The 14,085-nt window shown below is 44.1% G+C and overlaps 1 protein-coding gene across 2 annotated transcripts in view; it reads left to right on the plus strand.

Moving 5' to 3' along the window:
- The first annotated feature begins 816 nt into the window (after positions 1 to 816).
- Positions 817 to 14,085, plus strand: part of INPP5F (inositol polyphosphate-5-phosphatase F) — a 41,004-nt gene continuing 27,735 nt past the window's right edge. Inside the window, exons 1-2 of one of the 2 annotated variants that reach the window (XM_081192857.1) lie at positions 817 to 1,110; positions 13,217 to 13,297. In XM_081192857.1, coding sequence (XP_081048983.1) covers positions 1,014 to 1,110; positions 13,217 to 13,297 — 178 coding nt within the window. In that variant the 5' untranslated portion in view covers positions 817 to 1,013. Of the gene's footprint in view, positions 1,111 to 8,562; positions 8,589 to 13,216; positions 13,298 to 14,085 lie in introns of those variants that run through there. The other variant, XM_081192858.1, reaches the window with a different exon arrangement.

Here is a 14,085-nt window from a genome sequence, read left to right on the forward strand (position 1 = left end):
GACCACAGAACTGTAGAGTTGCAAGAGACCCTAAGGGCCACCTACTTCAGCCCCATGTAATTCAGGAATCTCAACACAGGGTCTGCTATCCAATTTGAAAGCATACCAGCTTGTTTAGCTTTGCAAATGTGCTAGTAGTTTTATCGCTGCACCACTAGGAGGACCAAGGGTCTAGAAACCAAGTCTTGGAGGAAAGGTTGAGTTGGGTATGTTTAGCCTGCGGGGGGGGGGGGGAGACTCGAGAGATATGAAAGCAATCATCAAATATCTAAAGGGCTGCCACATGGAAGATGGAGCAAGATCGTGCCCTCCTGCTCCACAGGGTAGGACTTGCATCAATGGCTTCAAGAAAGGAGATGACCCTTGTGGCTCCTTCCAACTCTACAATCCTATGATTTGATGACCTTCCCCCTCCCCCCGTTGACTCCACGTCCTAAAAGAGCTAGTGAAAGAAGAGAAGCAAGCAAAAAACAACGATGCTTTCTTTCTGGATGAGTGGCAGACAGCACCGGCCTTTCATATACTACGTATACACGGTTGGCGAACATGAGTGTCAGCAGCACAGCCTCCTCGCTGGTCCACCGCTCTCTCTCTGCACAGATCTGTGTCTTTTCCTAGGCCAGCGCGGGCGCCTGTCTCTGCCGAAGCAGCCTCGCTGCTTATCTCCAGGATAAAAACAACCACAAAGAAGGGCCTGGCGGCGGGAGTCACGTGTCCAGCGGGGCTCTCTCTCCCCCTCGCGCGCCGGAACCCTCCCGGCCTGAGCACCAAGCGCCGACAGGGGCGGCAACAGCCGAAGGAGGCGGGCCCAGCCTCCAGGCGGCGGATGTGGTGCGCCGGGCGTGAGCGCGCTCCCGTCACTCTTCTTGGAATTTGGAGGGCTCGCTCGGCTTCTGTGGCCGCGGCGCGCCAAGCGGGGCAGGTCCCTTCGCCGCGCCTCGGAAACCCGGCGGCGGGCTGAGGGGAGGCGAGGCCTCCCTCCCTCCCCTCTCGGCGCTCTTCTCGCCCCCAGCATGGAGCTTTTCCAAGCCAAGGACCACTACATCCTGCAGCAAGGGGAGCGGGCGCTGTGGTGCAGCCGCGCCGACGGCAGCCTCCAGCTGCGTCCCGGTGAGTCGCGGGGACGGGCAGGCTGGGCAAGGAAAGGGGCGCGCCGCCGCCGCCGCCGCCGCCGCCCGAGGGGCTTCAGTCTTCGGAGTAGCAATTCTCCTCAGGGGAGGAGAAGACTTAAGGTCGGCCGGGCGGAGGGAGCTCTGAGTCCGGGTCGCCCAAGGGCGGCGGGAGGGCGGCGCACCTGCTGCGAGGCGGGCGGGGGGAGATGCTGGGCGCGCGCTTAGGTGAGCGGGAGGCGCCAGGTGGAGGGACAGAGGGAGGCAGGCGGCCGAAGGTGAGGGGTCCTCCTGCCGGAGGCGGGTGTGTGTGACAGGCCGGGAGGAAAGAGGGAATTGTGGACAGCGGAGCAGGGAAAAGAGGCGACTCTTGACATCGGATCCACTCGCTTGGTGACCACTTTCACCTTTGGGAGGTTGTGGCTTTCATTATTTGCACCACCTCCTGCCTGACTCGAAGCGGCTTGCAAATAAGAACACGCACAATCCCTCCCCTCCCCCCACAATATGCTCTCAAACGAACTATATCTATAATAGTTCTTCCTTTCCTCACCTATAAAGTCGGTGACTCAGAGCAAACAGTGAACTCTTCGTGGCCTGATTTGTGTAGGTTTGAATTTCTTTTCCTGGAAGACCAAAAGCACTCTTAAGTACACGGAGTGTTTTACAATGTAAGTTAGTAGGGAATCTGTGCCCAGCCATAGGTCTGACCCACGGAAAGCAACACACCCCTTCCCCGCCCTCCCAAGATGGTAGAGTTTCACCAGTTTTGCATGCCCTTGCACTGCATGGAGTTATTCTGTCGCCCTCAGGATGTATCCTGTGGCTTGCTGTGCCTGGCTGTTTGTGGATTAAAGCCATATGGAGATTTCTCTGTGGCTTGTGTATCCCAGACCAGTGAATTACCTGCCTTTTTAAATGTCTGGCTGGGTCAGACAGTGACTGATGCCACATTGTAAGAGGGGTTGATGCCCCACCACATTTAAAGTGGTGGTGGTGCAAATGCTCCTTAAGGCCCTCTCTGGATCCAGAGGTACTGGACAACTGATGCAAATATTTCATTTTTTTTAGGCAAGGTAATCAAGGTGGGTGGTGTTCAATTGCACTTGTTATTGGATGAAACCGATTTTCTAGACCTAGCCCAATCTGGCTTCTGACCTGAGTATGACATTGAGTTTGCCTTGCGGAGTATGCTACCCTGTTTATTCTATCACAGACCATGATATTGTAGAGTGACCATGAATTGGGTGTTGGGGCACTATACTACAGTGGTTCCATTCTTACTCTGTCACAGAAAACAGCATTGGGAGACTTTTGCTTGTCCCCATGGTATTTTTGCTGTGGGGTGCCACATGTTTTTGTTTTGTCCCTGGTGCTGTTTAACTACTGGGAGGTGTCATCTGAATATTGGGAGTGCAGGGACTTCAGTATACTGATACCCAGTGTTGTCTCTATTCCTCTTAAATGACAGGGGCTGTGCATGTGCTCAACCAATGTCTCAAGGCTATTTTGGGCAGGATGAGATCCAGTAAACTGAAGCTGAATCTGAGCAAAATGAAGGTGCTGTGGGTTCATGGTTCTTAGGCTCAAGAATATGGTCTGTTTTGGATAGGGCAGCACTCCCCTTGAAAGCGCAGGTTCATAGTCTGGGCGTGCTTCTGGATTCCAAGCTATCACTGGATGTGAAAGTAGCCTTGATGGTGCCTATTCCCACTTCTGGCCAGCTGTGGATGTTCCTGAACCAGGAAGGCTTGTCCTTCATTTTCATCACTCTAATAACCTCCTGTATAGACTACTGCAATGCCCTTTATGTGAGACTTCCCTTGAAAATGTTGCAGCTCAGTTGTTGTTGGGTGCGGCCTGACAGGATCATATGGCTCCAATCCTGAAGGCATTGTGCTGGCTGCCAGTATGTTACCAAGCCCAATTCAAGGTCTAAACAACCTGGGGCCTACATTCTTGTCAGAATGTTTCCTGATGCCTGCCACCCTGAGCTTTAAGATCTGCTGAAGAGTCCCGGCTTATAGTCCTGCCAGCCAGTGGGCCAAGCAAGACAGTGACATGAGGCAGGGAATTCTCAGTGGCATCACTCCATTTATGGAACTCTCCCCAAATTAAGATATAACAGGCACACACATATAGATGAAAGGCAAAAATGCATTTGTTTGTGAAGGCCTTTGGAACCTTTCTGTTTGGTTCTGTATTTTATATTTTGTTGTAAGCTGCCTGCCCTATGCTTCAGTCTGGAGGAAGGGTGGAGTATGAAAACTTAGAGATAAATAAACTAGAGGCACATTGTAAACTTTTGAAAGGGCAGGCTGTTTAGATGGTTCAGTGAAGAGCCACACTGACTGAGCTAAAATTTTGCTTAACCAAATTGAGAAAGGAGTGTGTGGGCTGAGTGTTTGCTGGAGTTAGCTAGGATAGAGATTTTTTAAAAGCAAGTTGATGGGAGTGCAGCACCTTGTGGAGTGGATAATATACCTGGGATTTATGAAAGTACTGTATACTGGTCCAATTTTTGACAGTTGGTGGTGGATAAGCTTGCTGAAGAAGGAAGTGTGTAGGAAGGTGGTGATCTCATTTGGTGATGCACACAAGGTGGAGGATGGCTGGGGAAGCAGAACAAATGAATTATAGAATTATAGAGTTGGAAGGGACTGTGAGGGTCATCTAGTCCAACCCACTGCAATTCACCCTGTCAAGAGTAAGTAGGAGCATGCCAGAGTTAGTATGAAAGTGCCCCTCCCCGCTTATTTAGAGGTCTTGGAACGTGCAAGCCTTAAAAGGTTAGATGTCTGGTAATGGATTTTAATTTTTTTGCTCCCTCTGTGCTATACACTGGTACCTTGGGTTACATATGCTTCAGGTTACATACACTTCAGGTTACACACTGCCCTAACCCAGAAATAGTGCTTCAGGTTAAGAACTTTGCTTCAGGATAAGAACAGAAATTGGGCTCTGGTGGCGCGGCAGCAGCGGGAGGCCCCATTAGCTAAAGTGGTGCTTCAGGTTAAGAACAGTTTCAGGTTAAGAACAGACCTTTGGAACGAATAAGTACTTAACCCGAGGTACCACTGTACTTCAGATAATTGTAACTCAAGTTGTCTCATGTTTTAAAGTGGAATCAATTACAGTTCACTGACACCACCTTCCAAATGCAATATGGTGCTTGGTATGTTGTAATTTCTCCTTTGTTTAGCACATTGTAGGAATTTAACATTTGCTTTTGAATGCTTTAGGAAGATTCAAAGTAGCTGTGTTGTGTGTGTTTGTAATACAACCTTCCCTAACCTGGTTCCCACCAGAAGTTTTGGGCTAAAACTCCACAATATGTTTGTGCTACCTGGGGCTAATGGAAGTTGTAAGCCAGAATATTGTGGTAGCACAACTTTGGGTAAGGCTGCTAAAGGGAGACTTTACTGCTTATTTGCCAGGAATTTTTGACATTAGAGGGTGTAACTCTAGCTTATATGGAAATGACTATGCATTTGTTTTTGTATTGCTCATGTGTAAAGAGATTTCTTGCTTCACTTGCAGTCTTTTCACATGTTTTGTTAACGCTCATTTGATTTGCTCAGTTTGTGCCCTAATGAACCTATTGAATGATACCAAAGTATTGTCATAGCGTTTTGTTTGCTCGGTGCATTTTTTAGAGCAAGGGTGGCAGAACCTTTTTTAGCCCAAGAGCAGCATACATTTGTGGAAACCGGGGTGGGATGGGGGTGAGGGGCTGCATTCCATTGGTGGTTGAGGCAAAAATCAAAAGTGAGTGAGACAAAAAGCAAAATTGGGTTCTATCTTTGTTATAAAACACACACACACACACGCGTGCGCGCGCGCGCACACACACACACACAGCATCTTAAGTCCAACCAGACAAAAAACATGTTAATTTATTTCCCCCCTCCCCTCGACAAAGTTCTTACTAATGTCCTTTTTTTCCAAAAGATGTGGAATGATCAGGGTGAGTGCTTGTTAAGATTCCTCCAGATATTGCTACACTGACAGGCAATGTCTGTCCAGAGTTTCAGATACGTCTTTTCCGGCCCTATCTGGAGACACTAGGGATTGAACCTGAGACCTTCACACAAACCTTTGCTCCACTACTGAGCTATTATCTTTTCACTTACATGCCTAAGGGGCTTTTCCTAACATTGCACTGACCTTTATGGGAACCTTTAGAGTAGCAATGCTTTTTCAAGACCCTATACTTTTTGGGTAAGCTAGAATTTGCTGTCACCAGGATACCCCCTCCACCTGTTCCTGACTTTGGACTGTAAAAGTTGGGGAGATAAAGCCTTTTAGTATAGGTTTTTGAGGCCCTGGGTGTGGTTTGCTTGAGGATGATCCCTGCCTACCCATCCCTTCAGCTCCAAGGTTGAGAGGAAGTATGGGGCTTTTCATGCTCAAAAGATGATAGCCTCACACTTGCCATGATGAGCAAACATGTTAGAACCCTGTTCTACTTAACAGTTTTCTGAAGCGCAACACAAATGTTAAGTTCCATTCTGCAATTGAGATCTGGGAAAGAGAGCGATAGCCAACCTACTGCAGTCACCTTGAGACTTGAGCTCTGCATAGCGTCAGATGAGACCTTGTCCTCACCATTGGGATGGTACCTGGAAGGGTTCTTTTCAAAAACATATTTACTGGCTAGCCAGATTTGTGGAACTCTTGAATGAGAACAAAGGAATAATTTTTCCTGTATGCTTTTATGTTGCTTATCAAAGTACATGATGTTTTGAAAAAGGAATAGTGGAGCTGCTGAAGGATACATTCATTATCTTTCTTTGTCTCCCTTTTGCAAAGAACTAGTCTTGTGAGATGGCAATTAGAGTATCTTTCCCGTTTATTATATAGAAAGTAACATGCTGGCCATGGGAAATTAGCAACCAACAGTTCTCATTGATTTGCAGTTTCATGAAGTTATGTATCCTGGTACTACAAAGACTACTAATCAAATACAGGTGAAATTACGTAGTCCTATATGAGCTACTCCCATACAATCATGTACTTATTGAGTATTAAGCTATATATATATATAGTCAGCATTTGATTACAACTTAGAATTGATCACACTGAGATTGACCTTGGAATGAAAACTAAACCACCGACTATTCTGTACTAATCACAAAACACAAGGAGAATACTTTACCTAGTATGAAGAATACAGTTAGACTATTCAAGTAATGGATATGTTAGTGTCTCAGTTGTTTGCTGTATCTTTGATGCCAGATGTGTGTGCTGCATCCATCCATAAACAAAATGGCAGCTGTAAGAGTTTGTGTGAATCTTATAATCATAAATATAGTCTTCTTTTCTTATATAATCTACAAGATGATGCATGTGCAAGTATAGACGTATAATAATGCATGTACGATATGGGCTTTTATGTTCCTGTGAGTTCCACCACTTTTACATTGTTTTCACTGCCATTGTTACCCGTAGCATTTCTAAGTTGAGGTGCTCTAAGCATTTTGTCAATGACTAAGTTGCTCCGCCATAATTTGAAAGAAAAATATTGTCTACACCTGTTTCAGTCTGTGTTCAGGTTTTGTTTTGGGACAGAATCTGTCTTGGCCACTTTGATGGATGACCTTGAGGGAGTGCAGTTCTGCTACCTTTATTGGATCTCTCAGCAGATTCTTATACCATTGACCATAGCACCCTTTTGGTCTAAGTATGTGGGATGTGAGTGAGAGGCACTCTGTAGGAGCCAGTGTTCAGTTTGGGGGTATTCCTGGGTCATCTTTGTTTCTGGAAGCCCAAGTGGCAACAGTGACTGGAATTCCTTTTGTCAGCTTTGGCTGGTATGCTGGCTGCGACTGTTCCTGCACAGGCATAGCCTTTCCACAGTGACTTGTGCATGGTAACTTTTTGATCTAACTACTGTAATGCCTAGGGACGCTGGTGGTGCTGTGGTCTAAACCACAGAGCCTAGGGCTTGCCAATCAGAAGGTCGGTGGTTCAAATTCCCGTGACGGGGTGAGCTCCCGTTGCTCGGTCCCTGCTCCTGCCAACCTAGCAGTTCGAAAGCACATTATAATGCAAGTAGATAAATAGGTACCTCTCCGGCGAGAAGGTAAACAGCGTTTCTGTGCGCGGCTCTGGTTTGCCAGAAGTAGCTTAGTCATGCTGGCCACATGACCCGGAAGCTGTACGCCTGCTCCCTCAGCCAGTAAAGCGAGATGAGCTCTGCAACCCCAGAGTTGTTTGTGACTGGACTTAATGGTCAGGGGTCCCTTTACCTTTTTAGTGTAATGCCTTCTATGTGAGGTGGCCCTTGAGGCTGGTTTGGAGGCTGTGGCTGGTGCAACATGCGCTGGCTGGGGTACCAACTGTGCACACATTATACTAGTTCTTAAATAATTGCACCAGCTGCCAATAAGCTACTGAGCAAGGTTCATTGAGCTTTAGCTCAGTGTTAGAGCATCTGCTTTACATTAAGAAGTCCCTGGTATCTTCTGGCAAGGCCAGGAATGATTCCCATCTGAAACCCTGAAAAGCCACTGCCAGTCAGTGTAGACAGTACTGAGCTAGATGTACGAACAAATCTCAGGCAGTATAAAGCAGCTTTCTGGTGCCACAACTAGTAGAGGGTCAACTGATTGGGAAGCATTTTCTTTAACAGCAGCCTTTCATGGAATAGCCTGCCTTTTGACCTTAGGCAGGAGCTATTTTTAATGTTATTTCAGTGCCTTCTTAAAAACATATTTATTTAACCAGGCTTTTGCTTCTGTTTAATTCCCATGTGGTTCTTTTCATTCTGCCTGACTTGCAGCTGGATTTGGTTATCATACTGTTGTATTGTGTTTTTAAATGTGTACACCACTCACCACCTCAAGATCTTGGTTAGAGGAGGTATACAAATGTAATAAATAGCAGATCATGTGGCAGAATTCCTCCTAAACTGTACCAATTCATATTGCAGGCTGTGATCACATTCTTAAAAGACTGCCATGTCAAAGTCCTCCCTTCCTTGCTGAAAACTGCACATTGGAGAGAGAATAGGATTAGGATAAAATTTCCTTCCTTGTGTGTAGTCTAAAATGGTACTTTGTTAAGATATTGCTGACTTTGTAGAATGGATCTCACTGTGCAGTCCCATGTATGCTTACTCCAAAGTAGGCCCCAATAAATTCATTGTGGCTTACTCGCAGGGAAGCATATAGGATTGCAGCTTTAGCTTCTATAGGGTGCAAAGTGATGTCTTCTTCTAGAATTGTCCACTAATATATTTCCCTGAGGGTATTGCTGGGCACAGTGTCATTGAGTCACATGGCTTCTTGTATGTGTCCCTGACATCATTTAGGCCTAGTATTGGATTCCCGCCCCCCTCATTTTGTTGATTGTGTTTTACTATATTCACAGTCATTATCCTTTGACCCTCTAACATCATGCCTGGTGGACTGACTTTTCAGTGGATGTGATGAGAAGGACATTAGTTAGTGCTGTATAAGACTCTGATTTACAAAGGTGATTCATTTAACTTAATATACCTGTTCAGATGGGGATATCTATCTATGGACTAATACTGTATTGTCTTCTGCATGCCTCCAAAAGCCTGAATTTGTAAAAGTATTGCTAGCCCTCTATTTGTGTTGTGTTAAATGATGATACAGTGTTTGGCAAAACTGTAAGGAAAGAATATATGATGACTGTGCTTAGTAACATGGAAGGCTACTGTTATAATTGTCAGAAACCCTACTTATGCTTAAGTGAGAGTCCAAATGGATATAGGTGCCTGATATTATTTTGTTTATTGGGAGGTTCTTTTTTTAGCAATCTGACAGGTGTACAGCTTTTGCTGTTATGAAGCTTACATCTTTAATGACTGAATCTGTTTTGAGGCAAGTACAAATCTATTTGTGTCATGCTTACTCATCATCAAAGCTGTATGTCAAAAGAACAACTTGCAAAAGTTGGTAGGAAGGAATCCTGAAAAGACATTCTGAATTTGAGGATGACAAACCCATTTTATGATCTAAAAATTACCATGTACGACTGGCTAGTTTTCCCTCTCAACTTTAAATTATTACTGTTTGCACATAGTTATAATCTAGACTTGCTGGTTTATTGGGAATGAGAAGTGATAACTCCCACTGCACTCCTCTCCAGCACAAGCAGGATAAACAAACCAGGAGGCATTGATTTCCCATTATGTCTGTACCAGGGATTATGATTTGTTGCTCCCTAAACAAGCCAGAATTGCTATCCAACCTGAAGCCATGGTTTTGTTATTGGATTGCTGATTGTGACTTGCAAGGGAGGAACAAGCCACAATCCTTAGTTTGTATATAGTGGGAAACCAATGGCCCTTGTCTTATTTATCATGTTTGAGCCAAGGTAGAGGAGTGCAGTGTGAGAAATCTGGCAGTGTACACATCACAGACAGAGAATCTGGCATATTGTTGCATCTGAAAGTGACCTATGATTGTCTCACAGTTCCTGGGGCATGCAGTTGCACATTAGCCCTCTTAAAAGAAAATGACTTTGCACCCACTTTGGATATTGAAGATAGAATATTGAAGATGCTTAAATCTTAACAGTGAAGGCAACCTCACTTGGTGCTTATATGCATCTAGGGATGACATTAATTTATAGCATGATATCCTAAAACTTTGTCAAAACTATCTTCTGTTCACAGTATTTCCCCAAAAAATAATAGCTTGAAATAATTGTTTTCAAATACATGTTTGTTGCTCTAATTTATATATTTTAACTTCCAAGAACATTGTCTTGAATTATTTCAGAGACTTGCTTTTACAGGATGATAAACTGCAGTAGAAAGTTAGCTGCTGTGTATTCAAATATGGGAATGCCTTAAAATGTGGAGCACAAGTTTGGGGAAGGCTGATTTCAAAAAAGCCTGTGGAGGGAATGTAGAGAATGGATAGATTCCCTCCCCCTACAGTATTATAACTTGGTCAGCCATCAAAATGATTTGATAATCTGTTCAGGATAAGCAACAGGACCTTATTCATACGATGAATAATTAGCTTAGGAACTTGCTGCCACAAGATAAGGAACTTGCAGCTGGTTTAAATGACTATACAAATTCATGGAGGATAGGACCAAGCCATACTACAATAAAGTAGCCACCATTTACCAGGATAGAAGAGTTATGTTGCTCCCAGATACGTTGTGGTGTTCCACACATGTGTCAGTAGCATGCCAAGTTGGCGCCAGAGCATACTCATCACCTGCGCCGGAGACATCTTGTCAAGAGGTTTTGCTAGTCAAACCACTCTTAACATGTACACTGATCCTAAGGACAGTACTGAAAGCTAGGCCAGCGGCCTCTTCAGAAGCACCCTTGTCTTCTCCTGGAAAAGCTGTTCTTTCTTAGACTGGGGAGGGTCTTCCCCACTCATCACCATAGGTGCCTAAAGTTCTTATGATGATCTGTGCCTTAAAATTACGCTGCAGGCCTCCGTGATGCATGTCTGGGAATGAGGGAAGGATGGAAGGAAGGCATTTGAACTGTGTTTAGTTGAGGCTGTGCTGAGAGTAGCCCAAAGATCTCAGAAGAGGAGCTCATTCATGTTTCCTGCCTCGTTTCTGCAGCTGGCCAATGGTAAGAGGCCTATTCCAGTCCTTGGCAGCGGATAAGGCATTCAAGTTAACACCTTGGCATTCACAGGAGAGTCAAGGGATGGAGGAGGAAGCAAATGCATGTTAGGTCCAACAAACCACAGTATCTTTGTTCTTATTCCAACTTGGTACTGGCTAGTTAAATTGTGGCTCAGTGTTGAGTCTGAGTGCAACTATAACGTTGAAGTGACTTGCCCCTTTGTTGTCCAGATCATTCTAATAGGTGGCAAAGTGCCAAGCCCTCCTTTGTTCCATTTCTTTGTTTCTGAGCAAACCTAGCAATATCAACAGATCTATTCAAATTGTTTATAAATACAATAGGAATTCAGGGTAGCAAAGTGGCTGGCACCAGAAACATTTCCCAAATGGTGCTTAAACTGACAGTGTCTCTAAACAAAAGAGCATCAGCTTGGTCTGCGCTCTTCACTCTTTAAACAATAGCTTTTAATCTTATTGTGAAATTGTTTTTCTTGGAATAGAACATTTCCCTATAGAATATTTCTTTGAAATAAAGTTTAAAAATACATTTATTCTGAGTAGCACTTTTACAAAAACCTTTGTCCGAACATCAACTTTAGTTTGTGTGCTTTCATTTTAAACCTAAACAGCACTGTTGGTTGTTCCTAAAACCTTGATGGAGTAATCCATTAAGAATAGATATTTTTGCATTCTTTTCTTTCCTTGAAATCAGAATTATTTGTGCCAGAATAACTAATTTCCAACCAGGGAGTTGCAGAAGTTTTATCAGTTGTTCTGATCCATCAAACTAGGTATGAGCAGAAAGAAAAAAAGGAACTACAGAAGCAAGATCATATACTCTTCAGAACTGGCATTACTGCCTCTGCAGTATTTGTTTTTCCTAGCTGGTTAACTTACTGTTAAAAGGGTATACTGTCTGTAGCATGGGTGGTGGACAGCATTCTTTGGTTGAGGGAGCTGCCTACAGGATGCGGGCAGAGATAGAGCCAACGGTGGGCAGAGCAGAGACAAACGTGTTCTGGATTTATTAATATGGAACAAGGACCACTCTTGCTTCAATTTTCACCATGACTACATTGGAACACTGGATTATAATTCCCAATCCTATGCTTTTTGGAAAAACATCATATATACAACTAAGGGTGGCACTCCATCAGCACAAGGACTTTGGGCTGCACAATAGAATTTCCCCTACCTCTCCCATCCCTGTGTACTCCCTAAATTGGTTCTGGGAGTTCCTTACAACCCTCTGGAGGAGATTCGAGGAAGGCGTATGGAGAGAGAGGGGAAGAAGTTCTGGTGTGCATGGGGCAAAGTGCACGTGGCCTCATATTCCATACATAGTTTATGCCCTCACTCATATCTGCTGAACACCTGAATAGGTGGTCTTGGAACAAATGACACTAACAGTACAAGTGCTCCTGGTGAGTAAGAACGTTAAGCACTCCAGAGATTGAACTGTAAATTCCATAGGCTATTTTGGAGTGTGGTTGTTCTGGTCTCAGGCATAGAAGGCAATAGGGGAGTGCAGTGCTGGTCCTTTCAATGGCTACTTCTAAATTCCTTAAACTTCTTTCTTACAGGAGAGTGAGAGCGCTCTTACCAAGTTTTCTTCAACTTGTTGAAACCATGAGTAGTATGTGAATAGAGTGGCATTCATACTTTAAGGGTGTGTCATCTATGCTCTGATTATGAACTCTAAATGAGTCATGTTTGTACAATTAAGTTACTGCAGAGAGCTATTTTCCAGTCATATAAACTGGAATGAACTTTGCAGAATTGTTTTTAACTCCTTGCTTAAAATAACACTTGAAGAAAGCTTTTGGGCCTCTACAAGTAGGAATTCGGGGCTTGAAAGGTCACCCACCCTGATATTTCTTGCTGACCACAGCAAATAGGGCAGCTGGTGGTAGGAGGCTTTTTCTAGTATATCTGCCTAGTCCTCACTTGGGGTATGAAGTGGGAGCAGTAGAACAGAAAACTGAGATGTTGCCTACAACCACTGGCTTGGGTTGCCTTGTAATTGTCACAGTAAACCTGACATTTAAAGATGAATTCTTTCTTTATGTCCGGGGGGGGGGGCAGCTTTAAAAATGAATATGGTATCAGAATAATGGAGCCTTCACATATTCCAGTGGGAACCTGTTGAATCCGTAGAGAGTGACCCATTTACAAAGTTATTAGCTAGAAAAATATGTGTTAAGATAACGTACTATAGGAATGAGCAACTAGTGGTCTTGTTGCCAAATCCATCCCTTGGAGAGGTAGGATCAGTGGCGTAGCGTGGGGGGTGCAGGGGGGCCGGGCGCAACATCTGGGGGTTAGGGTTAGGGGGCGCAAATCCACGGGTTAGGGGGCGCAAATCCACGGGTTAGGGGGCGCAAATCCACGGGTTAGGGGGCACAAATTACTTGCCTTGCCCCGGGTGCTGACAACCCACGCTACAAACAAACAAATAACCAGACTTGCTTTTAAATTGCTTACCACAGATTCTGATTTGCATTTTTGTTTGTCTAAAATTTCTCCCACAGCTACTGACCTGCTTTTGGCTTGGAATCCAATTTGTCTGGGCTTGATTGAGGGACTTATTGGAAAAGTTCAGCTTCACACAGGTATGAATAGTAAAATTCTTTATCTTACCAGAGTGATGGTTACCGTTAAAATTGCTATGCCCTTTTGTGCTTGTAACTCCCCTGACAAGGCTTTGCTACCTATAATTGATAAAACTAAAGTGGGCTTTGTCAGCGCCTCTCAGACTGATTTCTCTGACACTTTCATTTGTTTCAAGTCAGTGTCTGAATTGCAACACATAAATAACTGGCTCTATTTACATATACAGTGGTTTATGTATATTTTGTTGTGTTGTTGACCTGAGGAAAAGGTAATTGGGAGGGGGGGGGTGAAGAATCAGCATCTTCCTGTAAATAGAATTTCATGAAGATACAGAGGTAAGTAAAATGTGATGCTTTAGTCCAGCTTGAGCATTATTCGCAAATATAAATGCAAAGTTCTTGTAGATATCAGTTTAATTTTGGCTTGTAAATAAAGGTGACTAATGGTTTCCTACAAATGACAGGGATATAAAAATGTTCAGCGGAAGATGCAGTTTTCTGGAGCATTGATTACTAACATTTTTTTAGGCTGGCTTTCTCATCTAGTTTCCTCAAACACCATCTGCTTCATGTTGATAAAAGAAAAGCTAGACAAGCCTGATTCTATTAATGGAATAGTATTGGAAATCCTGCCAAAGAAACAGCTCTCACACATTGAATATTTCAAAAGTGAGGTCAGCATTGCTTCTGCTCTAGAGTTGTTTAGCTGACCTTTAAATAATAAATACTGTTAACAAGTGGTATTTGTGAATTGATCTTTTGTAATTGTTAGAAATGGATTAAAAACC

Source organism: Podarcis bocagei (genome assembly GCF_964188305.1).
Source record: "Podarcis bocagei genome assembly, chromosome: 4".
NCBI classification, from domain to species: Eukaryota; Metazoa; Chordata; class Lepidosauria; order Squamata; family Lacertidae; genus Podarcis; species Podarcis bocagei.